This window comes from Scophthalmus maximus, chromosome 2 (genome assembly GCF_022379125.1).
Source record: "Scophthalmus maximus strain ysfricsl-2021 chromosome 2, ASM2237912v1, whole genome shotgun sequence".
Taxonomy (NCBI): Eukaryota; Metazoa; Chordata; class Actinopteri; order Pleuronectiformes; family Scophthalmidae; genus Scophthalmus; species Scophthalmus maximus.
The window spans coordinates 24,418,902-24,446,632 of record NC_061516.1 but is presented as its reverse complement, the minus strand read 5'-3'; the positions used below and the strand labels follow the sequence as shown (position 1 = coordinate 24,446,632).

Genomic DNA, 27,731 nt, shown 5'->3' with positions numbered 1-27,731 from the left:
ACTATGATCCTTTAAAGTAGTGTATTTTCTGCGTGGGGGAGCTGCCCACTGCTGAGGCATCACTGTGCACTTCCTCACGTGGCCACAGGAAGGCGCTCCAGCACCTGTTTCGCCCGCGGCCAGTGAGTTGTGAGTCACGTTCGCTGGACGTCAAACTGGCAGAAGTGTGCGGTTGCAACATCTGAACAGTACATTTGCATTTCTTGAAGATATGGCTGCAGAACAAAACAAGTCCGGCTCCCCCCCTCTCCATCAGATAAAATACAGTTGAGGCAGACAGACGGAGTCTTGCACGGACGGAGCTGCACTTGAAAACATTTGCTGCAATCCTCCCGAGGTTGCCGCTCAGAGTTTCTGACCGCATCAACAAGCATAAACAAGTTCATATAGATTGAGAAATATCGCATCAAGTTCAAGGAGATCACGTACAATCTGGGGGCCTGTACAGTGAAGCGGGCTTTTTCCATTGTCGAGGTAACCCCAGGTTTTCGGTCCCACTGTACGAAGCTCGTTCACTTATTACACTTGTTATAAATCAGCATAGATGCTGAACCTCCGGAGCAGGTTCAGGCCCAACTACTGACCAATCAGATCACTGGAAAACCAGTGAGTCATCCTTCCTACGGGATCCCGACGGGGACAAAGAGTTGTGACAACCAATAAAAACCAATTGATATGTTTATAGATTAATGGAGCTAAATACATTTAAACTATTATATTTTCACTTTTAGATTATTTAACTCCAGAAATAATTCTTGACAGTATTGATGCCCATACATTCTTATTCTGTCACTACAACTCTGATGAGACATATATGCAGACTGTTCAATATTTCACAAATATCAATATTTCGCCTTTCTGCTTTGACAGAGAGTCTGACATGTTTTTTTTTTCCCATCTGAGTCCCATATTCAGAATAGTTAGTTCACCAAAAAAGCAATTAAAAAGAATCTAATTAGCTTTTCCTCAGCCTATTATTTGTACAGTTTCCCTTCTTTTCTAGTTATGTGATCATCATTTACATTTCACTTCATTTAATGTCAATTTTTAGTGTCACTATAACTTTAGTGTCACTAGAACTGACTCTACCTGCAGGTATCAGCGTTTCTCTTCATTTGATATTAATACTTTATTTGCGGCTCTGCCGGTGTTGCTCGTAATTAACGTCTGTGCCTCTTTCACATTAACACCCTCGCAGTCATGTAGGAACGAACCCAGTTGATAACCAGCTTCATGGCACAGGTTATCCAATGTCAATGTTGGGTTCAGTGAAGCCAGACAGCAGAAAGATAACCTGGGTATGTTGAACTCGTTGTACAGTGCAGGGCTGCTGATCTGGAGCAGAAATGCAAAAACGATGGAAAAAAACAAAAACAGTGGAAAAAAACAAGAGTCACCACTAATGTCATGCATTATATAATATCTGTCGTAGGAAGATAAACAGCCCCACAGTTGCTCTTAATTAAAACAGAAAACACTGTGAATGTATTCCAGTTTTATTGCACATTATTACTTGCATTATTTATCTCTTATTTATTTAGTTGTTTGTCACGGCGGCAATATTTCCGGAGGGCGACGCGACAAAGCAGGGGGGGGCAAATGAAAAGGAAAAGAACAGTGAGTTAAAATAACGACAGTGAGCTTTGCTCTGAGACAACAGCAAAGGGGGAAATCTTGATAAATCAGAATGAAGGAACAAAATCAAATATGGATGTGGCTTATGTGCATCATCATCATCATCATCATCATCATCATCATCATCAGCAACCACGTGTCGGTTCGACAAACGGGCTGTGATGAATCTTTGACTTGGAGCCGGGTTAGTTGTTGACGATGGCGTCATGGCGTCTCGTGCTCGTCTGTGGTTTATCGTCTGCTCGAATGAGATTTGCTCTCTTGAAGCAAAGCCTACATTTGATTTGTGGTCGGGATAGAACAGGTCTCCCAGCGCAGCATCATAAACACGGCCTTGGGCTTCCTCTCCTTCCTCTCATACGCCCTCCAGCATGTCTTAACATGGCCCGCTGGTTTGCTTTCGGTCATCCCGCTCGCTGCCCTGCATACGTGTTATTTATGGATAAAATTTACCCCGAGAGGGACCATGTCGTTTATTGCGCCATCGACAGGCACAAAGACGTATTCAATCCACAGGATCGGATTAAACGCGGTGAGGTCCTAAATGCCTGATTGTACCTATGCGAGGTCAGGGTCTCCACAGGGTGGCGGGGCTCAGCCTTACAGACAGGATGAGGAGGTGGGACATTTCGGGGGGAGCTCGGAGTAGAGCCCGCTGCTCCTTAGCGTCGAAAAGGGGTCCGTTGAGGTGGTTCGGGGCATCTTGTCAGGGTGCCCCCTGCATGGGCGCCTTCCTTTGGAGGTTTACCTAGAGGTAGACCTAGAACTAGGGACTCATGCTCTCCCAGGGTGAGCTGGGAACCCCTGGCCGGGGAGAGGGATGTCTGGAACACCCTTCTTAGCCATGGATGGATGGAGATGTACCAAATGATTTGTATCTATCACAAGCCCCCCCACACACTTCTCTTATATACAAAATGGGGAGAAGACATTGGGTGCACGTTGCAATATTTCAAAATACCATACATCACCACCGCTGCTGCTGAAGCTGCGTGGCCTCATAACGACACGTCTCTGACACAGTGTCAACAGATTTTTTGAATTTTAGCCGTATTTGCTGCAGGGCTACCAAGTGGTAGTTCCTGTCAAACGTTCAGTCCGCGGGGGCGCAGGCCACGTCAACGGACCGCTGTGATCGTGGCTTTAAAGACGGGTCCAAAGCAAAATCTGCTAAGGTGTGAAACACACCCCAGGATGGAATGAAGGAGAACAGATAAAATGAATCTTAAATTAAATTAAAACCCAAACAGGCGTCTCAGAAAATAAGGTTGTAATACCAGAACATTCCGAGTATCGAGTGACTTCCTGGTAGTTGTGCACGCTCAGTTTTTTTGCCGCGCAATGAAGAACTATGGGTATGTTCAGTTTGTGATTTATAGATTCTAGCAAAGCTGCCGACTCGTTTACGACCCACCTGGCTGACTTGTTTGTGCTCTTTGCCCTTTGGGAGTTTTATTTTTTTTCACAGAAATGCGACCATGTTGCCACAAAATCCAACAATTACTTCCACTGGCTCAAGTGATTTCAAAGCTTTTGACGAAGCCCGACGCTTCGGGCCGCGTCCTCGCGAGGACCTCACCGCCCGAAGGCAAACGCCAGAGCTGAGGAAGGAACATTTACCGGCACGTGGCGCTCGGGCCTCAGATCCCAAATCCAACTTCCTCATGGGGCTGAAGAAAAAAAATCCCCTAACAGGCACCAAACAGACAGCAGTCATCCGTCAGCACTGAAATCAACAGATCCCGTCACTCATGCGATCTTACCTGATCAAGACCGAGGAGGACAAACACATGGAGGAGATGAACTTGCACCCAGCTGCCATTTTGACCGGCGCCATTTTGTTTTTTTTCTGCAAACCAGAAGTAACCATATTGGGAGAAGCGGGGGTGGGGGGGGCGGGGGCTGACTCAGAGTTCAACCACTGCACGTCCACGTCCACCTACACTTGCAACCATTGGACAGCACCAGCTGTCAATCACACGGTATCCGCGCCTCCAATGCATACTGTGCTTTATCGTCTATTTCACCCTAAACGACACCGACGTTTACTTACTTCCTCAGGGTTAAGGTTAGGGTTTTAAAAATGTCATTTTCTCATAGACTTCCACAGAAACCAACTTCCGCATTTGGCTTCTCATTACGGTCCAAGTAATTTTTTACAAAAGACCAAATCAGAAGATCAAGAAAAGTTTAATTGTATCCGCGTCCTGCTGCCCCGATGAAGATCTGTGAATAACAGCTGATCGCCCTGTAGCGTTCGTCAACTGCCTGAAAGCTGGAATGCAACATCCTGTTTTGTTTTGAAATGTTTATGTCGAAGGCAAAGAAAAGGACATTTTCGGGGTTATGATAGACGAGGATGTTTGACGCTGGTTTGTTTGTTCTCTCATTGTGTGTGTGTGTGTGTGTGTGTGTGTGTGTGTGTTCATGTCCGGGACTGAATGTGTAGCTTCTGTTGTGGTCTTCTTCTCTTTATGATTTTCTCTTTTTGGAATGTTTGAAAAACCGTGTTATGGCAAGAATTGTCAAGACAGAACCAAACTAAACAGACAGCACGCCACTCTTGATGCACATTGCTAAATAATAAGGAATAAGGTGAGGATGGACAAAAACTCTTCCTCATTCATAACCAAACAAACAGCAGCATTTGCCCCAAAAAAACAAAGAGATGCAGAGGTACTGTGGCAAATTACAATAATATAAAATAAAAAAAATGAACAAATTGACCCACTGTGCACAAATTGCTGTTGAAAACCAGACAACCACAACACATGCTGAATGGCAGAGAGCAATTTAATGCCGGAGTCAAACCAATAAAATGTCTAGGTGCTGTTTTAAGTGGCTGCGCCCATGATTTCACAAACAACAGCGGCTCAAAGAGGAGAGTGCAGCGGCTGAATGGAAGCTATGTTTTAACAGAGAACAAGCCCCTTTGTGACAGAACGGGGTTTGCATTAAAACAATGGCCGAGGGAAAAATCATGGTTTTGGAAATAATAGTAGATCACGGATTTGTGAAGCTCAGGAAACAAAAATATTTAAAAAAAATTGCAAACACAAGCTATCATCATGTTGCTGCGACCTATGACAGCTATGTGTAATACTCTGAAGCCGATATTGTTTTTGTTTAAATCCTGTAGACTGTTGCAGTAGTTTGCGGTGTTGTTGGACTGGACTGCACTGTGCAGGTGTTCCCATTACCTGGACCTCCTGTTGTACACCGAATGAAGCGCACACAACTCAAATAGGGCGTCTGCACTTCAAAGACGCTTTCCACAACCCGTTGGGGCGATTGTGGCTCAGGGGGTCGAGGCGGTCGGTCGGCTCGATCCCGGCCAAACCCCGCGTCCGCATGCCAGAGTAGAAGGCAAGACACTTTACCCTGAGTTGCCTCTGACGTCCCTTCTGGCAGAATTTAACGGATTGGACAGACAACAACTTGAACGTGCCACCGACCCGGTGGATCGATAAACTCTACAGGCTTACAGGGCACAGGCCCAGGGGCCCAATGAACAGGGGCCCCCTGGACCAGAGCCTCTGTGTGAAGGCTCTGGTCCAGTAAAAGGACTATAAAAAGAAAGACAAAATGAGCAAATGTAGACGAAAAGATTTGCAATAGTAGTAAAACTAGATCCCAAATTCCCTGGTCTCCTATGTTCAAGACCTGTCAAGATACCATTCTTCACAAAATAAGAAAATTTGTAATGAATTAATATGATTTTATAGGGGACGGTATAGTTATTTATATAACATGATTCAATGAAAAGGTATTACTCTGCGTGATGGGGGAACCTGGTGTGTTTGAAAAGCAAAGGACAAGTAGTTAAATCGTTGACCTTATTTCCTAGAGGTCACCCTTAAGGGACGCCATGACCACCAAGACTTAATGGCTCCGTTCTTTCTTCGCCCCCCTTACGATTTCACAATCAAGAAAATCATTCCTAATCACTGTCGGCTCACCTGTTGACACCAGGCTGCAGAGGTTACGTTTTTTTTTGCGCGGCCTCGTCACGTTGAGCAGCGGCGGCAAAACAAGCATCCGCCGAATAACGTGAGACTGGTAACAAGAGCGTTCATTAGATTCAGGATCCAAATACCGGAGTCAAGCAATAATGTGGAAACCTGTGCTCATGTAATGGTGAAATAATGTGCTATTCATTTCAGCATACTGCAGCTTTGAGCTTCTGAGCTCACAAGGTTAATGCATCCAGGCAGGACTGCACCGCTGACCTTTTCATTACTATAGATAAAACAGCATCACCAAGGACACACACACACACACACACACACACACACACAGACACACTCCGGCTTTATTAAGTGCAGCCGTTTGCTGTTACAGAGTCGGTTAAAGTGTAATGAATATGATTCCATTCTGTTTAAGTTATTTGAAGATATTGACTAATGGGTTTATACGAGAGCAACTGGCACGCACATTGAACATGAACTCAGGACGTACATTTTCTATGACTGATAGTTCGCCTGAGGTCTTCGGTTTCCGATCAATAGCAGCAGTATCACCTTAACTTATTTAAGATGTTGGCTCATTATGTACAGCACTTGAGGTAAAATGAGAGCCCGAGGTGAAAATGTAATTAAAAAGATAATATCTTCCTCTATTCAAGTCAGCCACTGAATACTGAATGTTGTAGGTCTGGAGAAAGACCCGAGTCGTAAAGCATTGAATATGAATGGTGAAATACACATTTCTATGAAAAATAGCTCACCTCGCATTGATTCCAGCTCCTTTATTGGAATCAATATCTCCGTCTCCATTTGTTTCAGATGTTGAGTTTAAAAGATTCACTGCACTCGTCACGCAGTGAAGAGGAGATTGATTTTGAGGGTGAACCCCTGAAGATTTTATTCACAATTTCACGGTTCTTCTCAAGGTGCTACTCTTTAATTAAGAGCGATTGTTGTATACTTGCCTGTTCACAACGATTTATGTATGTGATCAAGGTTTCATGACACCTGCCCTCGCCGGGCTTTAATTCAGGTGATCCACTCGTGATTGTACAGATGGATCCACTCCTGATGCCGCAAGAAAAATTTCACTTAAAAGTTGCCTCATTATATTCAGATGTTATTATTTCCTCGGAATATGATGAGTTTTGTGCTGTAAATATTGTTCTTAGTTTGATGTGTGGCATCAACTGATTTGGATCGATTGGCTGAAACTGGGAGACAAAAAGCCGCTGGGCGTACCGGGACGAATCCATGTGGGCCGCCGCATCAGTGGCCCGTCAAAAAAGTTTTTACTTGCGCCGTCTGTCTCTTTGCTGGGCTTGACCTGGCACTACAGATGTAAGCGACCCCACCTTAGACTTTAAATAAAAAGATGGACGACATGACAGCTCCCCGAAAAAGTGAAGCCAAATCATCTCGATCGCCCCCCCTGGTGGCTGGCTGCTGTATAGCACATAAACCCCGCCTCCTCCACGGGTGCAAACGGGACATGGAGCAAACTAGGAAGTCAAAGGATGCATTAAATTATTCTCAAAAATGGTTCCCGTCATTTTAGCTAGTTGTTTTGACAGTGACTTAAGTCAAAGTGTCCATTTTTTTGCCGTAAGTTTGTTTTTAATTATTTATTCGATGCTACAAAAATGGGGTTGAAGCGTCTATCACGATTGTTGTTGGCAGAAATTCTATACCACGACTTCACTCCATGATTACTACTGCGTAGACTCTGGCTCCAAAGAGCAAGATGGCTATTTGCAGACTGTGGACTCCATCGAGCCAGCCAGGTCTTAAGAAATTGATATCTACATATATCGTATTGCACACACAGTATTTAAGATCTGCCTTTCAGACTTTCCGCGATGTTCAGGACACTGTGACTGTGACGGCCTTCGGCTTGTTTTGTTCTTGCTGAATATTGAGATCTGCTTTGGATCATTGTCCTGTTGCAGAAGCCGCTTTTCAGTATCAGTTACTTGACTGACCGCAGGACATTTGTATCCAGAGTTTTGGCTGCTATTTACTGGAATCCATTCTTCCCTCTGTGATGATCATCTTGGACGGTGGAATTTGCAGTGAGGAAGGAAGGAAGCAATCGGGCAATCTTTTAACAGCCTTCCCTGCTTCCTGGGCATCGATTGGCTATACTTTCAGATCCTTGATGAGTTTTGGGAATGGCCCCCGTGGCTGTGGAGGTCTAAAGAGTCGGAACATTTTTCAAGCTCTGGATCCGAATGAAAGTTCTTAAAACTGCATTACTGGTCCTAAAGAGTCATTACAGGCCTAACAAGTCTATGATGCCCAAACTTTTGCACGTGACAAGAATGCTGTTGATTTCCTTTTTATTGTTCTTACGTCTGAAACAAAAACGAACTACGTGCCCCTAGAATTTAGGAAAGGAAAAGCCCACTTTCAATGTTTGAAAATCATGTCACTAAAATGTTATTTTCCTAGGGGGTCATCATATATATTTGCATCTAACTGTATGCAACTGGAATTTTCCGGCTTGGGATCAATAAAGTACCTACCTATCTATCTATCTATCCAACTACCTATCTATATATCAAACTCTCTATCTATCCAACTATCTATCTATCTATCTATCTACCTATCTATCTATCCAACTATCCATCAAGCTATCCATCTATCTACCTATCTATCCAACTATCTATCTATCTATCTATCCATCTATCTATCTAACTATCCAACTATCTATCTATCCATTTATCTACCTATCTATCCAACTATCTATCTATCTATCTATCCATCTATCTATCTAACTATCCAACTATCTATCTATCCATTTATCTATCTAACTATCCAACTATCTATCTATCTACCTACCAGCCACTGTTTCTCTGCCTCCGTTCCTTAGGTTCCTTTCCTGAATCAAACCAATTCAGCGACCCAATGTTCATTGAAGCAGAACCTAGATAAGTGTATTCCTGAGGTATTTCGTAACAAGACCACACCTCCCCCAGCGACTCCAAGCATTCAACTCCAGTCTGCTGTTGCTCTCTTATAACTATTCAGTTCACGTCGACGGATTCAATGCACTCTTTGCATTTTTGCAATGTACCATTGGCTGTAAGTCACACGCTCTTTTGCTGCCACGACTGCTTTAACAGTTCCCATCTGAAAGCGATGCTGAAACACATAATCACTCGCTGATATTGCCACTGCAGCTCAAAACGTGAAGCATTTCATGAGCACAAACTAAAGTCTATGTTCCTCAGTGGGAGGAATTGATTATCGTCACTCCCCCCCAATCCCTGCTTTGTAGGTCTTTGGTTGCTTTTTCATATTGAGTTATGATGTCAAAGCCTGAACCCAAAGGCTTGATCTCCTGCATGTGCTGCTGTGTCCATGCTATTCTTGATTTACCTGAGGTACATCACCGTAACACAGTTACATTTGAAGTCAAAAATAAATAAATAACAACACTGATTATTTTGGACATTAATATCTTTTCTTTTTTATTGACAAGAACTCTTCATTGTTTTTGTAAAAATGTCTATTTATGAACCAATACAAAATATGTATGGGAATGTGGAACTCCTTTTTCTCCATTAATGCACATTAACATTTCCCAAGAACAGCAGAGAGACAAAAAGAATCAATCTAAAAACAATAACTGGTGAAACAATACATTTTTGGGGGGTGGGGGGTGGGGGGGATGAAACGAGTTTCTAAAGGCGGTGGTGTGCTGAAAGTGACAGTAGTACAGCCACAACACGATTCTGATCCTGCTTCATTCCAATAAACAGTGTACTCTTTATGACCTATGCAAACACAAAGTAATACTTAAAAACACATCTTTTACAGTGCACCAAATATTAAGGAAAACACAGAAAACATGTACAACATATATGCAAAATATCTCACCAATTTTGCCTGTGGGATCTACAAGGATGCTTTGAATTCAGTCGGATGAGGATGAATTTTACTTGTCTTTCATGACAGTTGGGGCCTAAACTTTGCATTCTACCTGAGATGTATTCACATCAGTCAGCAACGCATGAACCTGAGACGGGACATTATCAAAAGAATTTAATGTGAAGAAAATTACATCAGTTACACTGTAAGACCAAAATCCATTTTCCTTTTTTTCTTTTACTTAACTGGGTGTTAAATAGAAAATAAAATCAATAAGTACAATGACATTAAATATCCTTCTATTTACTTCAAATTGAATTTTCATCATTTCTGAAATAATGTCTAGATGAATGCCATTTTTGTAATGTTTCGTTCTAGTTACTTGTTAAACTGGAACTTTGGAAAAAGTAAGGATAACATTTGGATAAACACTCCAATACCAGTACCAACCCACAATAGGTTTAATACTCACAAACAAAATATTAATGCATCAGCCATCAGGGAGAAGACACTTTTCACTTCTATTCCTTTATTGGCAAGTACATGTTTTGAAGTCTGATTTAAATGGAGGCTGCCACATGTCACTGAAGCGAAGTACATGTAGTGCTCACTGTAAAATACAAATCACACAATCTCAGTCTCACAGATGATGTGACATCTGCTCTGTGATTCATAAAGCCACGATAACAAGTCAGCTAATAGTTTGATCAGAAACCAGACCATAAAACATCAAAACCTAATCGATAAACCCTCGCCCGCCCCCGCCCATGTAACAAACACAAAACAGTGTCATCAGCATACAGTGTTAACTTAGTGGTGATTCCATTCTGAACACAGAACTTTTAGATTAACTCAAGTTTTAACAGAAGAAGAAACAGTTGGAGAGAGTTGGACACGGCACCTCTGATGTCTCAAACATCCCTCCGGTCGCTCCCATCGACAACTGCTACATCCAAGGGAAAAGCTAAAAAAAATGTCCACAGCTCCGCGAAGCTAACCGCCTGCCTTCTCAATTAGCAGAAAACAAACGGAGAGGAATATATAAAAATTTAATTACTTCAAAATGTGCACATATGTTATGCTGAGGAAAGGGAAGTTTGCACAATGTACATCACAACAACCTTCTCAAGTGACAAACCTAAACCCACATTCTCAATACAAAAAGATGCTGTCTTCATGCATGACCATAAAGCTATCACGTTGCAATCTGAGTTGCACATTCACAAAATCCAATCAAATGCTTTAACATGGCAAGTATTAAAATTTCTTAGATGTCAGTGTACACGTGGCAAGCAACTCCACTGAAGCGGCCGTCCGACTACGGTTTAGGCGAAAGGGAGGAAGGACAAGAGTTCAATTTCTGGTTTCTTGTGAAGCTTTTAACGGTTGACCAGTTCTCACACATTGCCCCTGAAAGAATCCATTACTTTCCCCAAAAAAGGGCTGAGTGTAAAAGTGGTGTTCAGTGGCCTTTTCGGCGTAAAAATCAGGGGAAATCTTGTTTCTGTTACAGCGGGCGAAGAGAGTGGACAACGTGAGGAAAACACAGGCAAATGAACAAAATATCTTTGCCACTCTGACAACACACGTGTTGCATTCATAGAAAACACACGTAATCCAGCTAGACGAGACACACAAGGCATAACGACGTGCAAACAATCGATGTTTCTGAGGGAAGACAACCAATGGAAACCCTGTATGGCTTCAAACAAACAAATCAAAGACAAAGTTTTGTATGATACGACTTGCGGAATTTCTGCACTTACATGTGTTTTCTCTATTTCCCACGTTTCCTTGTGTCACATTATCTGTTGTTAATGTGACATGAGCTACTTACTTACTAAATAGGTGGGTCGAATCACTGAATTGCCTTACGCTCTTTTTAATTGCGCCACCCAAATTGCTATGATTTAGCTAAAATATGGTTGTTATGCCTTCGTGCTGATTAACAAATTTTGTCGGAAGTTACACTCATTTTTCTAATTTCATTCACAATCTATATATATATCACTTTGGAGGGTTCAAACTAACTTGTGGGTCTTGCCACTTTTCTTTCCGGACCGATGTCATTTGTTTTGTCCAGTTGATTCTAGCTTTCTTCACTTGAGAGTAACTTCACTTTGACAATACCCCCCCCCCCCCCCCCCCCCCCCCCCCCACCACAGGGATAAGTGCCGTAAGGACTGCAGAGAACTGCAGCCAGCGTTGGGGCCGATGATGATGAGTCCAAATCATCATCGATAAAACATGCAATATCGTGACACGCGGACCTCCACCTCGCTCCACCCGCCACCGTCGCATGGCGTACGGACGCATCGAGTGAGCTTGCTTGCCGTGTGAACACATAATAGAGACAAATGACGCCATCAACAAGACCCTCATTGCCATGTTGAGAAGCAGCGGGTGTGTGTGTGTGGGGGGGGGGTTAATGCAAACCGTGGATTAACACCACGGAGAACGACATGTGTATTAACTTCGCCTGCAAACAATTAATTACTTTTGGCATTTCCTCAGTTTGCCTCCCAGCTGGCGCAGCAAAACAGATCCTCGTTGGGTTTTGGCAGGTGACACGCGAAGCGCGATAAGGACGCAGGGAGAGCGAGTTTCGACACGCACAGACATGCGGAAAGACGCGGCGTGTTGGAGCACTCGAGCTGCAGGAGCGGAGCAGCTCCATCGGCTGGTCGATCAGCTGCGTCACGCACAGCGGATGGACCGAGCTGTCTGTCGGAGCGCGGCGGTTGGAGGGCCGCTGACGTTACCACACATTTGATCTGTTTGAACAGTTTGACAATGTGATACGACAAAATCCACAGAAGGTAGCACTCCATTGTAATTCTAGTAAGTCGTCAGAAATGTTTCTCAGTAAGGATTAGTGCACAATACAGCGGGGATCGGTTTGATTTACATTGGATTGTGTTGACCGTTTCCTTTTTCCCTTTTTGTTTTGTGCAGCTTAAGTATTCCTAAAATTAAATTTGAATGTGTTTCAGTTTGGAGTTTGTTCAAGGCTCTTTCTCTGCTCGTTAAAGTTATGTACATGGCTGCTGATTGACCAATAACAATACCAAATACTTTTCCCTTCCACGGCCCTTTTAACATCTTCACTCAGAGTCCGCCAGAAACTATTTGAAAACAACTCAGATTCTTCCCACTTTCCCGTTTTCGTAAGAAAAATATATTCCGGAGTGAGGACAGATGGAAACCGCTTAAATCTCATCATTACAACTCAATAAAAGAAGCCGGTGGGAAAAGGAGGCTGCCATTTAACGGAACAGAAGAAAAATAATACTAAACAGAGGAAGAAATTACTATAATGAAACGACAGCACGGTGAGGAAAGAGATAATGCACTGCTTCACTTTACCAGGAGAAGTAATTGTTTGAGATGCAGCAGTATATCTGCTCCGAAGAACGACAACAAGCTAAAAAATGAATTCAAAACTGACTTGGCCAAATTGAATGGGAAGATCCTTTCACATCGTTCTTTACTGCCTTTTTTCGTTTTTTAGGGATTAGGTTTTGTTAAGGAGGGGGGCAGGGATGGCATATACAGTACATCCAGCCGGTTTTCTCATGTATGTCCTTTGTACAATGATATGTAAAGTATTCCATGCATTTTCTGGAGCTGTCTAAAGGAGTGGGGAGCAATGGCTTGAGACAAATCACAGTATACTGGAAAGAGTTTTTGTCGCGCAGGAGAGAGGACGCGCGCGTGTGTGTGCGCGGATACATCTGGGAAAATGAATAAAGTGGCCGTGTAATTTTTTTCACCCTCATACAAAAAGCCAACAGCACATCGATTTTCACAAGTGAGGAGGATGAGACGGGAGAAGAGGGGGAACAACACCGTTATGCAAATGAGGATCAACGCAAACTCAAAGTGTGGATAGAACGAAACCAAACAGAAATTTAGAACAAGGCACAGAATTTTCTGCAAATGGTTGAGCTGAATGAAAAGTCGTACCAGCAGTCGGGGAGGTGTCGAATGGTGAAGCTCTCTACAGTGATTTCTGGCAACGTCTGGCGCACCCTCCCGCCCCCAACCCATCCCCTCACTCACTTTACCCCAAATCCCTCCCATTTTTTCCCCCCTCCATTTTAGATTTTTTTTTTTTTTTTTTGAACACACAAAACATTCCATCTACATCTGCAGACTAGACTAAACAACGGCTTAAAACCAGGCCTTCCTTTAAAAACCCATTTATCGTCTACTCGTTGACCCCTCTACTCTCACTAAAAGTGATCCTGAACCACCGTCGACCCCTCTCCAACCCCTTTCCCCGGCCCCCAAAACCAGCTCGGCGTGTCCCAAAGGGGACACGGGAGTGAGGGGTCCTGCTTTGATTAGATGTAGTACTCCTTCTTTTCGTCCGAGTTGGTGTGGCCACCCTCTGCGTTGATGATGGCTGTGTCTGCGTCCGCTGCGTCGTCTGCTCCTTTGGCTTCGTGTGTGAAGTAGGTACCTGGGGGGGGGGGGGGGGGTTGGGGGGGGATGAAGGACAGTGTCACGGACTCCATAATAGCCTGCTGCTCTGATGGTACCAAAGATTAAAAAGTGTGCCCCCCCCCCAACATCCCACAGCACCTGATTATGCAAATCCTTCACCGTGTGGTCATTTACACAAACCGAGGACCAGCGAGCTCTGATATTCTGATTATACATCATTGGCCCAATTTGCTTCATTCCAGACTGGCACGTGAAAATCAGGGGTTTGGTCATAACCTGGAGTGTGGCGAAGAGCATGGCTGGCACCTTCAAATTAACCTTGTCAAGTTCAGCACCAAAAAGGAAAGAAAGGGGGGGGGGGAACTGGCAGGCCACTTCAAACCTCATTTAGAAGATTCATTCATATCCCATCACGGTAGAGTTTGATAACGAAGGCAAGGCCATACTCCAGAACCGATGGGGAAGGGCACTTCCCCAAGCGGAAATGCTGTGTATAATTGGTGCTGTGACACAAGAATGGTGACATGTTGAGACTGCATGTGAGAAGATGCGTCTTTCTGATAATTATTTAAAAGAATTTAAATTGGGACGTCTGGGAAATATGTGGGAATGCTTTTGTCTCACTAGTCGAAAAGTGTTACTGTGCCAAACACTTGCACACACACACAGTCAGTCAGCGTTACAGACTGTACATAGAGATCGACGACATGACAGCTCCCCAAAAGGGAAGCCAAATCATCTGGATCGCCCCCTAGTGGTTTATGGCCTTTATTAGCAGATGGGACATGGGCCGAGGTAAAAAGTCAAAGTTGAATCAATCTTTCCCAGAGACCGTTCATGTCATTTTAAGTGGATTTTATCTCACTGGTGTATATGCAAGTTGTAAATTGTCCATGTGAGTTTGGTTTTAATTAGTTACTTGGTGATATACAGTATGACACGGCTTGTACAGAACCTTTTTTGCAAAACCTGCTAAACTGTGAATCACCAGGCCCTTGATAAATCCTGTGCGTTTTCCCCCAAACAGCGGACTGCCGCGTGGGTACATTTCCTTTTAGACCACGTCGCCTCCACATTGCCAAAGAAAAAACAAAAGACAACAGTCTCTCGGCCATTAATTTAACGACATCACAGCAGCTAAAATTTAATCGCCAGGTCCGCGCGGTTGTTGACATGCAGCGGTGATACGAGCCTGAGGAGCTGAGGTTAATTACAAATAATGAACTGCGCGGGTCAACGTATACCAGCCGTATGAAACTTACTGCCGATATCATGAACCTTACTGCACTTTAACACTGTCAATAATCGCCGCTGAACAGACGAAATCTGAGGGCGAGAAAACCCTGGGAGCAACATCACATTAAAAACAAGAAGAAGTCTCCTCTGCACATTTACTTTGCCTCATTTACACTATTTCCTTCCTAAAGTGGTCGATGTATCCAATTCCTTGTGCATAAGAAATATCATAGTGTGGAAATTCATTATAGGTTCTAATTATTTCTGCGCTATGAGGGCTGCATACGAGATGCGTTGTACTATTCAGCGTGGCAGCATGAAAGATTACATTTTACTCCCCATCAGTAACCCATAGCCTTAATAGCCATATTTCCATTATGTTTGCACTGCATCCATCCAAGGATGTAAAAAGAAGTTTCTTTTTTGCAGAAACAAAGTCAAGAGGCTGCACCTCATGAAACTTGTAGCCGCTGATTCACTTTTATGGTTTTAAAGGGAAATGTATGTTGTTGTATTTTCAGTTTTTCTATGATATTATATCGATATATTAATACAAGGTATTTTACTCATGTTATGTGTAGTGTATGATCTTCCATTTTCTGTGTGTTTTGCACATGTAATTCTTGCATCTAAAAAAGTCCATATTGCCTATTGATGTTGGCGATGTCAATCCTCAAATCTTTGACGTATTCAGATGCTGCTCTCATCAGATCAAATTAGATCGGCTCGCAGTGGTCGTCGAGCTCCACTTTCGAGGGTCCACCATACCTTTGTGTCTCGCAAAGTAGCGCCCCAGGACGATGAGTAGACAGAGCATGGCGAAGACGACCACGGCCACCACTCCCCCAATCACTGCGTGGTCCACCGTCCGCGGCGCTCCTTCTCCAGCTCGGGAATCTGAAAAGACGGAGAAGAAGAACCCTCAGTGTGGACGGACAACAGCCGCCGGCTCCCCTCTGGGTCTGTCCGACCGTTAAATGGGACCGTGATGGAAATGATATGTAATGTCAGGCATTTAAACGGAGGAGGCTTTGGTGCTGCAGCGAAAAAAAAACAACCGACCCCCCCCCCCCCACAGTAATAGATAATCACATAGGATTTTCACCATATGGTCGACTTGGTTGCCGGGGGCGAAACCCGTATACATTAACGTGCAACCACAGTAAATCCAGAGCTGCTTGGTCTGCTATCACGAATGTGGCCCACTGTGCTCCAGGGCTTTCATTGAGCGAGCTGCATGGAGGAAATAAACCTGGCAAGATACAAAATGTCACCAGTATATTTAGTATTAGTCAATGACAATACATTAGGGACAATGGGTTCCAAACTATTAAGCAGAAAAAAATAAAGAAAACTTCCTCTGCGTTTGTTCGTGACTTGTTTTACTTCACTTATGAGCAGACACAAATGTTTTAAGATAACCCCACCGTAATAATTTAAAAGTGCCAAATTCTGACAGCATCAAATCCCAACCACCTTTTTGACTAATTGTCCCCATTATACCTGAACTTAATCTTGAGGCATTTCACTAAAAAGAACAGAACTGCCAAAATCCAAAATCTCTGTTTTGCTGGACTCACTGTTCAACTCTCCTCCTCCTGTCTCCTCAGTTGCGTATTGTTGCATCCATCACTTCAGATTTAAAAACGATAGAGGCAGTTTTTTTCTCTCTGTTCTTTTGTTTGCAGCGAACAAGACGCAACACACAATTCTCCCCTTTCCCGGGATCAGTTTGGCTCCTTTTTTATGTGGCCAACATTTTGTTAATCACTCGACAAAATTGCCACAAGAATAGGAGGTTGTAATTGTAATAAACAATTGCCATATACTCGCGGTGCACTGTGGGAAATCACTCGGTATCATACAATTCATTCAGAATTTTAAAATAAATGAATATACGTTTTGACATGTTTTTCCCATAAATTCCGCACTTGGGGAAAAAAAAACCAACAACAGCATCTTTGAATATTTAGAAAAGCATATATATCATTATCATTATTATTATTAGATGCCTTGAGGGACGTGATTGGTCCTTCACAGGGGCAAATATTTCCACCAAATAGTCCACAATGGAAAACAACAACAACCCTCAAAGCATCTTTGTGCCTCATATGATGTACATATTACAGATATAAAGGACACCATTACACCGTGCACTACACCTTCCCGTCCAAGACAATGCCTTTAAAAAAAAAAAAAAAAGACTTACAACAAGGGAAAGCCATAAAAAGTGAAGCGAGGACACTGTACAACAATGATTCTTAGCAATCAGGCGGAACAGACCGTCAGCCTTCACCATACATTACCTCTAGTAACTCTCTCACACACACACACACACACACGCGCGCGCTTCTGCAGCCTAGTTCCACACGCCACGGGTTTGCGGAGCGCGGCTCCAGGAAAAAAGCAGGAGGAAGACACAATTTATTAATGAGAAACATAAACAGGGGGAGAGGAACACCGTGGATAACATCAGCTGCCGCCCACCTCCACATTCCTGCGACCTGCAGGGATAAAGGCGAGAGGGCGGTGGTGGGGCGGCGACCTGTCAAACCCAACACAACATTACCCGATGGATCTAATAGGTTATTTTGACTCCAGATTTTCTTTTTCAGCGCCGGGCAGATTCAATTAAACTGAGCAGGGATCCCTCTGACATCCAATTCGCTCTTGTCAGGCGGCTAAAGCCGCGCTTTAACACACTTTCCTATTACGATGTTAATGTGGACTCCGGCTCCGAGGGGGGAAGCCGGAGAGCGTGTGTGTGATGTGGTCAGGGTGGCTTAAACTTCTCTGCTGTAAATCCATCCGAGAGCGGCGGGAGATGAGAACGTCAAAGTCGCCACGACGCACAAGTCTTGTCATTAGGTGCTGCTACGCATCGACGCGACAAACGAAAACAATCCGGCCTGTTGGTGGCGCTAGAGAGAGAGAGGGGGAGGGAGAGAGAGAGAGAGAGAGAGAGAGAGCGCTAGTTCAGGTGTCACCAGAAACTTCCTCTCATTTTGAAGACCACGAAATACCCACAGCAAACTTCCCCTCCGCCGGTTACTGTGAGATTAAAAAATCCTCATGTCTGACAGCTTGTTCCAGCTCTTCACTGAAGTTATAGGACGCTTTCAGAAATATTCATTTTTTTGTAACTGCAACACGCCATCGGAAAAAAGAAATGTCCTACGTCGCGCATCATTTGAAACCCATTTCACCCCTGACGGTATTTTGCATTTTTTGCAAAGTCTGGGACCTCCGCTGGCATTTAAAATGAAGCTACACGAGTTTGACAATTTCCAAACACAGACTTTATATATAAAACTGGCCGTAGTCCCCAGATCCGGAAAAAAAGTGCCTGACGCCTGTATTTTCTGGAATCACCCGCAGCGGGCGACTCCACTGGTTGTTTCTATGGAAGTCTATGAGAAACTGACTCTATTTCTCATTTGATTTTCCTGAGGAGTTTGCGGGTTCGACACTGCACGGTGGTCATTTTGGAAATTTGAGGTCTCAATAAGAGAAGAATAGACAACAAAGCACCGTATCCATGGCCACGTGGCTATAGCGTGATTGACGGCTGGTGCCGTCCAATCGGTGCATGGTTGCAGGTGTAGGTGGGCGCGCAGGGGACGAGCTCTCAGCCGGACCGCGCCCCCAATTCGACGTCCATTTTCAAATAAAGCCAACATGGCGCTGGTCAAAATGTGAAAAACTCGAGGCTTCAAAGCTCACAAACCAACGGGTGTCGTCACGGTGGGTTGCCAATTGTCTTTCGTGTTGATAGCAAAAAAACAAATCCAGGGTCCAAAAAAGGAAAAGAAAATCTCTATAATGGGCATAATGAATATCAATATTTCATGGCTATCTGGTGGCTCCTAATGACTGTCACAGCAAATGATTAATCTCATCGTGGGTTGCAAAAATAGCCGCTGGAAGTTGTAATTTGAAGGATAACTCTGGTTTAATTCAACCTGGTTCTTAATTTTATAGCTTTGCCCACGTTCCCTATCAGGAATAACACCGGTGTGTACTCAGTGCGTTGAAAGATGAGCGCTCAGCATGAGGGTGTTAATGAATCCGGCGGTCCTTCACTTTATTAGAGCTGACAGATCCAATGTTAATGTGTTAATGTGCATTTCATTATTTCATTTTCGCAGCAGCTACTTTGTGCCCCGATGAGAAGCGATGTATTAATAATCCGCGTGTCAGGAAAGTTGGGTTTTCGAGAAACGACTACATGAAGGAGAATCTCTTTACTCTAATGCAAAAACCTCTAGAAATCCTATTTTTCGATTGAAACAAAACACGAAGAGTTCATATTCATGCGTGTGTAGAGTGATTTGTCGTGGATTTAGCTTAGGTATTGTGTTTTGTTATTACATTGGCGACTTCATCCTAGTTTGATTGCAACAAGCTCTTCTGAGGAAGTTCGTGACTCAAACATTGTCATAGATATCGACGCTCAACCTCTTTTCTGGATCATGAACTTTGCAGGTGAGCTGTGTTTTTTGTCAACACGTGCAAACTCTTTGGACCTAAACCAACAAAAGTGAATAAAGAAGAAAGAGTTATATGGGTTTCATACTTAATGAGTCCTGTTAGTGCCCGGGAGCACTCAGTCCCAACGACACCACAGAGAGCAATTTGCATGTCATATCAGCGAGTATCACTTTGGAGCAATTACTGTCACCGAGTGAAATTCAGTGCCCTCGTGTTATTACCTCACACGGGGAGTCCCAACTCCGAATTGCGCCGGCGATTGTTTCAGCGATCAGAGGAGTTGCACATTCGGGGCGATTTGTGTCATCGCCCTGAAAAGTCACTTGTGTCGTGAATGAAAAGCACCGACGAGATCCACGTCAGACCCGGTTCCTTTGACTGCAGCTCTTGGTTTAGGGATTCACGAAACGATAAGAGGGACAACAGGTTTACAGTAAGCAGCAGCTTTTATACAGAGGTCCCGCTAAACTACTGTCAAGAAGAACAACTTAGTTTACATTGAACCCAACAAGCCGGTGAAGCGGCCCAAAAAATACCCCCTCCCCAGAATATGACCGGGGTTAAAGTACGCCATCCAGTTTTATACCCTGGGGTAAAACTGGACTAGCCCAGGATATACCTGGGGGAAGAAAAACAGCCCCCCCCCCCCACACACACACACACACACACAGAACACAGTGGTCTGGCTAAACTTTTTTAAATTTAAATTAACCTCCTAACCCCTCAAATCTGATGACTTCACGATCACTATTTCCTGATGTTTTTTTTCTCCAATTTCTAAATTTGTAATCGTATACGTTGTCTGTTACAACACCACAATGAGGTATAATCTGGACAGGAGACATAACGTCTGTTCGAGCCCGAAATATATAAATTATGATGGAAATAAAAAGAAACCCTGGACATTAAAATACAGACTTATTTATTAAAAACACAAAGCGGGTATAATCTGGACTAGAGAGTTATATTCCAGGCTAGCCCACGTTAACCCTGGTAAACTTTGGCGGGGGGTTCGTGTGGGCTGTGACACCGGTTCTACACATCGATCCAGCCCTGTGACCGACAACACCCGTAAGAAAAGAGCAGCGAGCGCGAAGAAGAGCCACAACATTCCCGCCTTGAACGGGATGTGTACAAGTGCTTCCATATACACAACAAGTGTGACGAACTCTGAATACCAGTTTGCCTGGAGCCAGATGGCTATATTCATTTAATGACCTTGTATCAAACAAGCGGCAATGTATGAAACGTGCAAAGGAGTTATTGCCGCACCAGCAGCTCTTTATGTGGAAGAGATTCCGTTCGCAAATGAGGTGAATAAAGTCCGGTTGGCTTAAAGATGATGAAAGGGAAATTCATCAACGCTCAAGTTTTCTCGGGAACTTATCTGCACGTAATTAAAACCACATGCTCGATTCAAATTTTTCAGGCTACAGACTTGTTTCCTCTCTTCATTTGTTTCCGTCGTTGGCCTCCACAATTGGTTTGAGGCGTCATTTGTTTTTGTTTTTTAAAAAAGCCCAGAAGATGCAGAATATACACAGCAGCCTAACTGTTGCAGCATAAAGTGTTTTCACATTACGTCTAAGCTGTCTGGACTTATCTCAACACACACACACACACACACACACACACACACACACACACACACTGCAGCTCCGTCTCTCTTTGAAATGTGCCTGGAAATATAAATGATTTCATCAAGAACGGGCTTGAAAACAAAAGGTGTCCACGGGGCTGCACAAACAATGCAACAGTCAATCAGGGGTGTGGTCATTTTGACGGGGGGGACCTTCCTTAAGTGGGAATGTGGAGTATCTCATTTTCATACGACATGTTGACAAAGACTTGATTTGAGACAGAGGAGATCTCCTAATTGGATCTGCTAATCCGCTAATTGAGCATTAGTGATTTCAGTGCTATGCCCGCGCCGCCTGCAGATAGAGGTGCAATCGCAAGCGGCGCTGTGCGGGCGGATCCGTCGTGAGAGCACGTCGGCTTGTCAAGATCCACTTCCATCGCCCACAACACTCTCGGTTAAAGAGTGAATGTAATTAAAGTCCCAATGAACCTATTCACTGAACCTATTTAAAAAATGTCAGTTGTATCTCTTTGCCTCTCGGGACGGCGCACTACGCGGCACACATACAGAGCGACTGGGCCGCAGAACTATCGAGTCCTTTTCAAGACATGAAGACACGATGATCATCCATGAAATGAGTTCGCTCCTCAGAGGTGACGGTTCTGACTTCACCCTCATCACTCACCGGTCCTGTAATGTGTCGTTAGAAGTAACCGGACGAGCCACAAACAGGATCTCAAGCAAGACGGATGAAGTAGAAGCGGAGAGGGGGCGACGCTCGAACAATCGGTGGATCCTAAAGTACCCATAATGCAACCGATGAGATCTCTTCATCATGGATCCAGCCCTCTCTGAGACACACTAAGGTCATTCCATGTCGTTTGCCCCATTCAGATACATTTTTGGTTCACATAAGAGTGTCGTGAGAATGGACGTAGACCCACGATCGCCTGGTATTCTTCAGCATTTAGTATCGAGCAAAGACTTATTCTCTGCTCTATGTGGTGATACGTCCCTCGACTATTTGAGCCCCGTTATCGTCTTGTGCCATGTCGTCTATAAAATGCCAGAATCAGCTGGAACTTACCAACCAAACAACTGGCCAGCCGTGACAGTGTGTCCGCCACAAGATCACCGACCTCGCACCACCGAGCAACTTCCAAAATCAATCGGGTAAAGTATGGGCGGAATTGAAATGTTTCCAATTTCCACTTTCTAAAATCACATTGTTTTGCCGGTCAACCGGATACAAGGCTGCTGAGGTGCCTGAGCTCTGGGTCATCATAACCATGGAACACGTTGCCGAGGAAATAAGATTTTTAATCAGGCTCTAACATTTTTAATGAGACAAACCAGCGAAAAGCAGCGAAACTCCATTTCATTGTTAATATTTTCATTCCTTTTCACAGCGAAACAACAGTTTTAATTTGCCCATTACTTCCTGGCACAGAATCGGATGCTTCATCAAGTGATATAAACCTTTTTTATTCAATACTGACTTCCATTTTTTTGATGTCAAACCTCATCACAGTACAGTGATGAGAAGGAAAACAAATGTTCCAGTGCCTTTGCAAAAATAAGCCAACTGACTGAAACCTTGCAGCTTGTTTTTCTTCTTCTTCTTCTTCCTGATGGACCTATTCATCATTTATCTAATCAAGGCCGGTCTTCGCCAAAAGTGTAACATAATTATGGGCTATAACTGTTCTTGGGATATTAAGCTGTATCTAGGCCACGGCTAGGCTCGATAAACACCTTCTAATAATGGCTTTTAGTGGTCTCGGGAGTGACTTATCCTAACACATCGAGGACTCTCTATGGCTCCCAAGGCCGAATGACTTTGCGGCTTGTTGTAGAGATGCTCATCAGTCCTGTTAATGGGGACAGCCTTTGAAAGAAGGAAAAAAAAGAAAGGAAGCCCAGTGGAGCTACTCTCCATCCACCGGAACTGCCCTTTCTTCTCTTGTGCCTGATTATCAACCCTCCCACCCCCACCTGAACACACACACACACACACACACACCTTCTACAAACCCTCCTCCCATGCGGCTGTCACCGAGCTGCCTCCAGCCTTGGCCATTTCAGCAATGTCTGGAAAAACTCCCATGGATTTATGTTTGTGGATGTGAGAGCTGGCCAGAAGCCTGGATTCCGTCTGTGTGTTCTCATACTGAATGATTTTTTTTTATTTTTTTTTATCATTTTATTTGAGCATTTCCTTGCATTAGAAGTCAAACTGAAATAAAGACAAAACAACTGAATCAAACAACTTAGTGATGTAACTTAAACAAAACAATAGTAATAATCTAAATTGTTTTAAGTGCTCCAAAGTGAAAAATCTTGTGAGGGCCAAAGTCAAATAAATGTTAGGCATTGATAAAAAAAAATGGACTCGCTAAATCAAGTCCGGTGTCTCTGCTGCCTCTTGGCATATTGGTAATAACAACAGATGAAGGCCGTGTGCATCGTGCTATCAGAGAAATGACATCAGGGGCTGTGAGTGGATGTGTGTACACAGCCCACTCAGCCCTGGGTGAAGGAACCGTGCCAAGGAAACGAGCGGCTAATCCTGGAGAAAGAAGCCAGAGACAATGGCTACATTTACATACCGTGCGGTAAACAAGACAGTAAAGTTCCTTCTCTGGTCAAGGTCGCACCCGGAGATGAGCTGTTTACACAAACCTTTCATACTGTAAACTCGCCTCACGGAAAACTACCCATTTCCATAAATCAACAAGATTAGGGATGGTCGCGATTATTTGCGGCTTCAGTCTTCCTTTTATAGTTTTTCCACCATTCAATAGTCATCGTTCCTCTAGTTTGGCAGCATGCAGGGAACACAGTGACATAATAGCTTGTAGGTGCCTTTCAAAAGACACAAAACACTTCTGAGTTCCATACAACTTGGAAGTCGAGATTTTCCGGTCTTGAGAGAGTATTAGAGTCGACAGCCGTTGGTTGGTTCATCGTTTCATGAACCAACCACATTCAAATTTGGACCCGACGATGGCACTAAATGAAAAGTCTGGGCATCAGCAAAGATATTACAACTTGTCCTAGTGGGGACCTTAGATTGTCTCCACCAAAATGTTCACGTCATTGCATCAACTATTTGTAGATGCGATGGCACAGTGGACCACGGCGAGGCTTCACTGAAACGTCGAATATTCAAACCCCAGACCCTAAAAGTCAAAGAGAAGTCGATGCAGAGTTCAGTGAACTTTTACATGCGAATATACTCGACTGAACCAACTGCAGATGGCCAAGATACAGGAGTCTACCACATTGGAACTGGCCAGCGATTGCCATTGCACGGTCTGTGCGTAGGCTCCGACAGTACTTCTTGTGCAAAGCTGTGCAGATGAAGGTGCCTACTGGTTAGTGCTAAGCAACACATCTCTCAACAAGCTCTCACAGACCTTACTGTACATAATGGTGGGCTGCCACCAGAGGAAAAGAGGGAGGGATGCAAACAGTGTCAGCAAAGTCTGGAAAGGATTATGATAACTGAAACAAAATCATATAACCGTTGTGTTATAACTGTGTGCTCAAAGACGTACCGCAGTTCCAACGTGTCTGAACCAGAGTCGACGTTAGTGTAGTCTTAATTTCTACTGAACCAGCAAAAGTTAAACGGAGGACTTGTTTGACCTGTGGCTGCTAACAGATAAAAAAAAAAAAAGATTCCTGCCATTATGTAAAGACCCCTCGGAATATTTCAGCTGTTATCCCCGTGCGACTGCTTCGTCACGCTATTCCGGCCGTCTTTGAGGAGCAGGTCTCACGGCAGGGTCTCTGTCAGGTGTAGGAATGCTGACAACAAAACCTGCAGTGATAATAAAATCACTGAGCAGAGCGGAGTGCATGGCGGGGGCCTCTAATCCAGGCCTTACCTCAAAGGAAATTCAGACCAGCTTACACGCATGGATGGTGTCGGGAAAAATAGAGAGAGAAAATCTGCCGTGTTCCGCATTGTACGGCCGACAAGTCGTATCGTTGCGGCTCAAAGTACGTGAAGCCAGTGACGAGGGATGATATATAGGACTCGGGGCTTTTGGCGTCGCTGGAACAAAAACAGCGAGGGCCTTTTTTCTGGGAGAAGTATCCCTACAATGACAAAATCCTTTGTCTGTATCTCCGTGGAATCAAATTGGGAAAACACATTCACTCACTATCCAGAGCCACGTGATGAGGGGAAGAGTATAGGAAATGGCGCACGAAAGAATGCAGAGGAAGCTGGGGCTGAATGCACGACTTAATGAGGGGAAAGTGGGAAGAAGGAGCAACACAGACAGTTATTGAAAATCAATTCAATTTCCTCTCAGAGCCGTTTTTCTTTTTTTCCAAGGATGTAGCCCGTATCCCATTTCACTGAATGAATGTGTTTCGCCAGAAGGCCGGCATTTTTCGACTTTCTCTTCCCTGCGTCGCTGGCCTCGGGTGCCAGCACTGGCCCGTACCGGGGTAAAAGTGCAACTCTCTCGGATGGAAGCTTGCGAGAGTTAGTTGCCGTCATGGCAACACAGAGCCTGAAAGCAAATGACACAACCAGTATTCAAAAGTAAGTAAAAATTATTCTTTGGTGTCCGTAGGCAACTCTGAGGCTCGGTCTGGATCAATTTAGGGATCTGATAAAACTCGGTTGCCTCCGTTTGTATCTTCCCCAAACTGTTTGCCATCTCTGCCACAAATTCCACCCACCTCCATTTGAGCAGTGCTCGAACGTTGCTCAGTTGGCGTTGAAGTGAAATATATATAAAACATCAAGCACCGTGACTTGCCACCGCTTACTTTTTACTTACCCTTGTACTAGCAATGGCAAAGGAGTCAAACGTCTATATGTCGCCCATATCCCATATCACTGAATAAATACGTTTTTTCGAAGAGAATTTGGACTTTCCCTTCCCTGTCTCGTTGGCCTCGGTGCCAACGCTGGCCCGACCGAGGTAAAAGTGCAACTCTCTCGGATGGAAGTTTGCGAGACTTAGTTGCCGTCATGGCAACACTGAGCCCGAAAGCAAAATGCACGATGAGTATTCAAAAGCAATGCTGGTCAATGTGGTTGAAATTATAACTCAAGCACGTGAGGAATAACTCGAGCTGGAGCAGGCCTGTTTACAGCCGGGACTATTGGGAGTAGAAGTACCTCTACTCCGTCTACTCTGCCCGCATTGTGATCGGATCTCAACATGCATATTAAAAGCAGGTGAAGCCGACGGGCCAAAGTAAGGAATGAGGGATGATCTCAAGGGGCTGCCCTGTTTTCCGCAAGGTGACTGTCCCGCCCCGGGAGAGCCAAAGGCATGTAAAGGCTATTTCAGGCCAGACAAACTACTGTAGGCTAACAGAATAAAGAATTGGGCGGATAATTACCAGTCCACCACTTTGGCCGAGATTGAAATGTTACCTATCGGATGGATTTCAATGATAATTTGGTATGAGGTTGACAACATCTATAGGATGGTCATGCATGACAACCTATTTTGTACAGACATTCAAAAACCCCACCGAATGATAATTATAATAGCTTTGATGATAAAATAATGCATAATACCATTATGCATTATTTTAGCACGTTAACAGCATGGACGTTTGATTCTTAGGAATGTGGTAACTTATGATTAAAACGTGATTCAACAGCCGCACCTCAGGATAACAAGTGTGCATTTTGCGTCTCCATTATGCATGAATTTTCCCCTCGTCGACATCAAGATGTCCAGATAATGAATGTATGCGAACAGAAGGTGTAAGATGGGGTTTTTAGATCACAAATTACAACACACTTTTATGGGAGTATCAATGTTTTTAAAGATCGGAGGTGACTATAAAATAGAATCTCGTAAAATATATAAAACACAAAATAAAGGCTCATTGTCACAGGGAGATAAAATACCAAATGAACAGTCTTTGACCGTAAATGCATTTGTCAGAACTGAGGAGGTTGATGAACTGATTTAGGCGAACAAAATTGCTAATACATCCAATGCATGTTAAATGATTTTTCTTTTGCCCGTCACCACTTAGGTTTATTGTCACTCCATATATGATTACTGTGGGTACTGTGCCGTATCGAAGAAAAGGGGGCTTGCGAGAGTCAATGTGACAGCAGTTGGAGAGAGAGGCTGCTCTGCTGGTGCAGGTGTTATCGTTTCAGCAGGTAGCAGAGCGACAGATGGGGATGATTGACAGTTTGGATTAATGTGAAATCGTCCCTCTGCTTAGTGGGCATCTGGTAGCTGAAAGCAAACGGCTTTGATAGGAGAAAGGACATCGAAATGTACGCGAATTTCTGAAATAGTCAAAAAAAATATGCATTTTGCACAGTTTCTAACTGAGGGGGGCTTAAAAAAACCAAAGATTGCTGAGCCCGATGTCTACATTTATCCCGTATAGCTGTTGTACGACTGCATTAACTGCACTTTGGTTCTGATGAGTCACACCCTCTGATGAGTCAGCTTAACAATTTTTACCCTCCGGAAATATCTACTCCGCACCAGAAC

At 43.9% G+C, this 27,731-nt stretch overlaps 1 protein-coding gene across 5 annotated transcripts in view; it reads right to left on the bottom strand.

Moving 5' to 3' along the window:
* Positions 1-9,044: 9,044 nt before the first annotated feature.
* The window catches only part of cadm1a (cell adhesion molecule 1a), a 344,647-nt gene continuing 325,960 nt past the window's right edge, over positions 9,045-27,731 (bottom strand). For all 5 annotated transcript variants that reach the window (XM_035625134.2, XM_035625136.2, XM_035625137.2 and 2 more), the window contains 2 exons: positions 15,927-16,055; positions 9,045-13,938 (listed from right to left, as the gene is read on the bottom strand). In XM_035625134.2, coding sequence (XP_035481027.1) covers positions 13,820-13,938; positions 15,927-16,055 — 248 coding nt within the window. In that variant the 3' untranslated portion in view covers positions 9,045-13,819. The remainder of the gene's footprint in view (positions 13,939-15,926; positions 16,056-27,731) is intronic.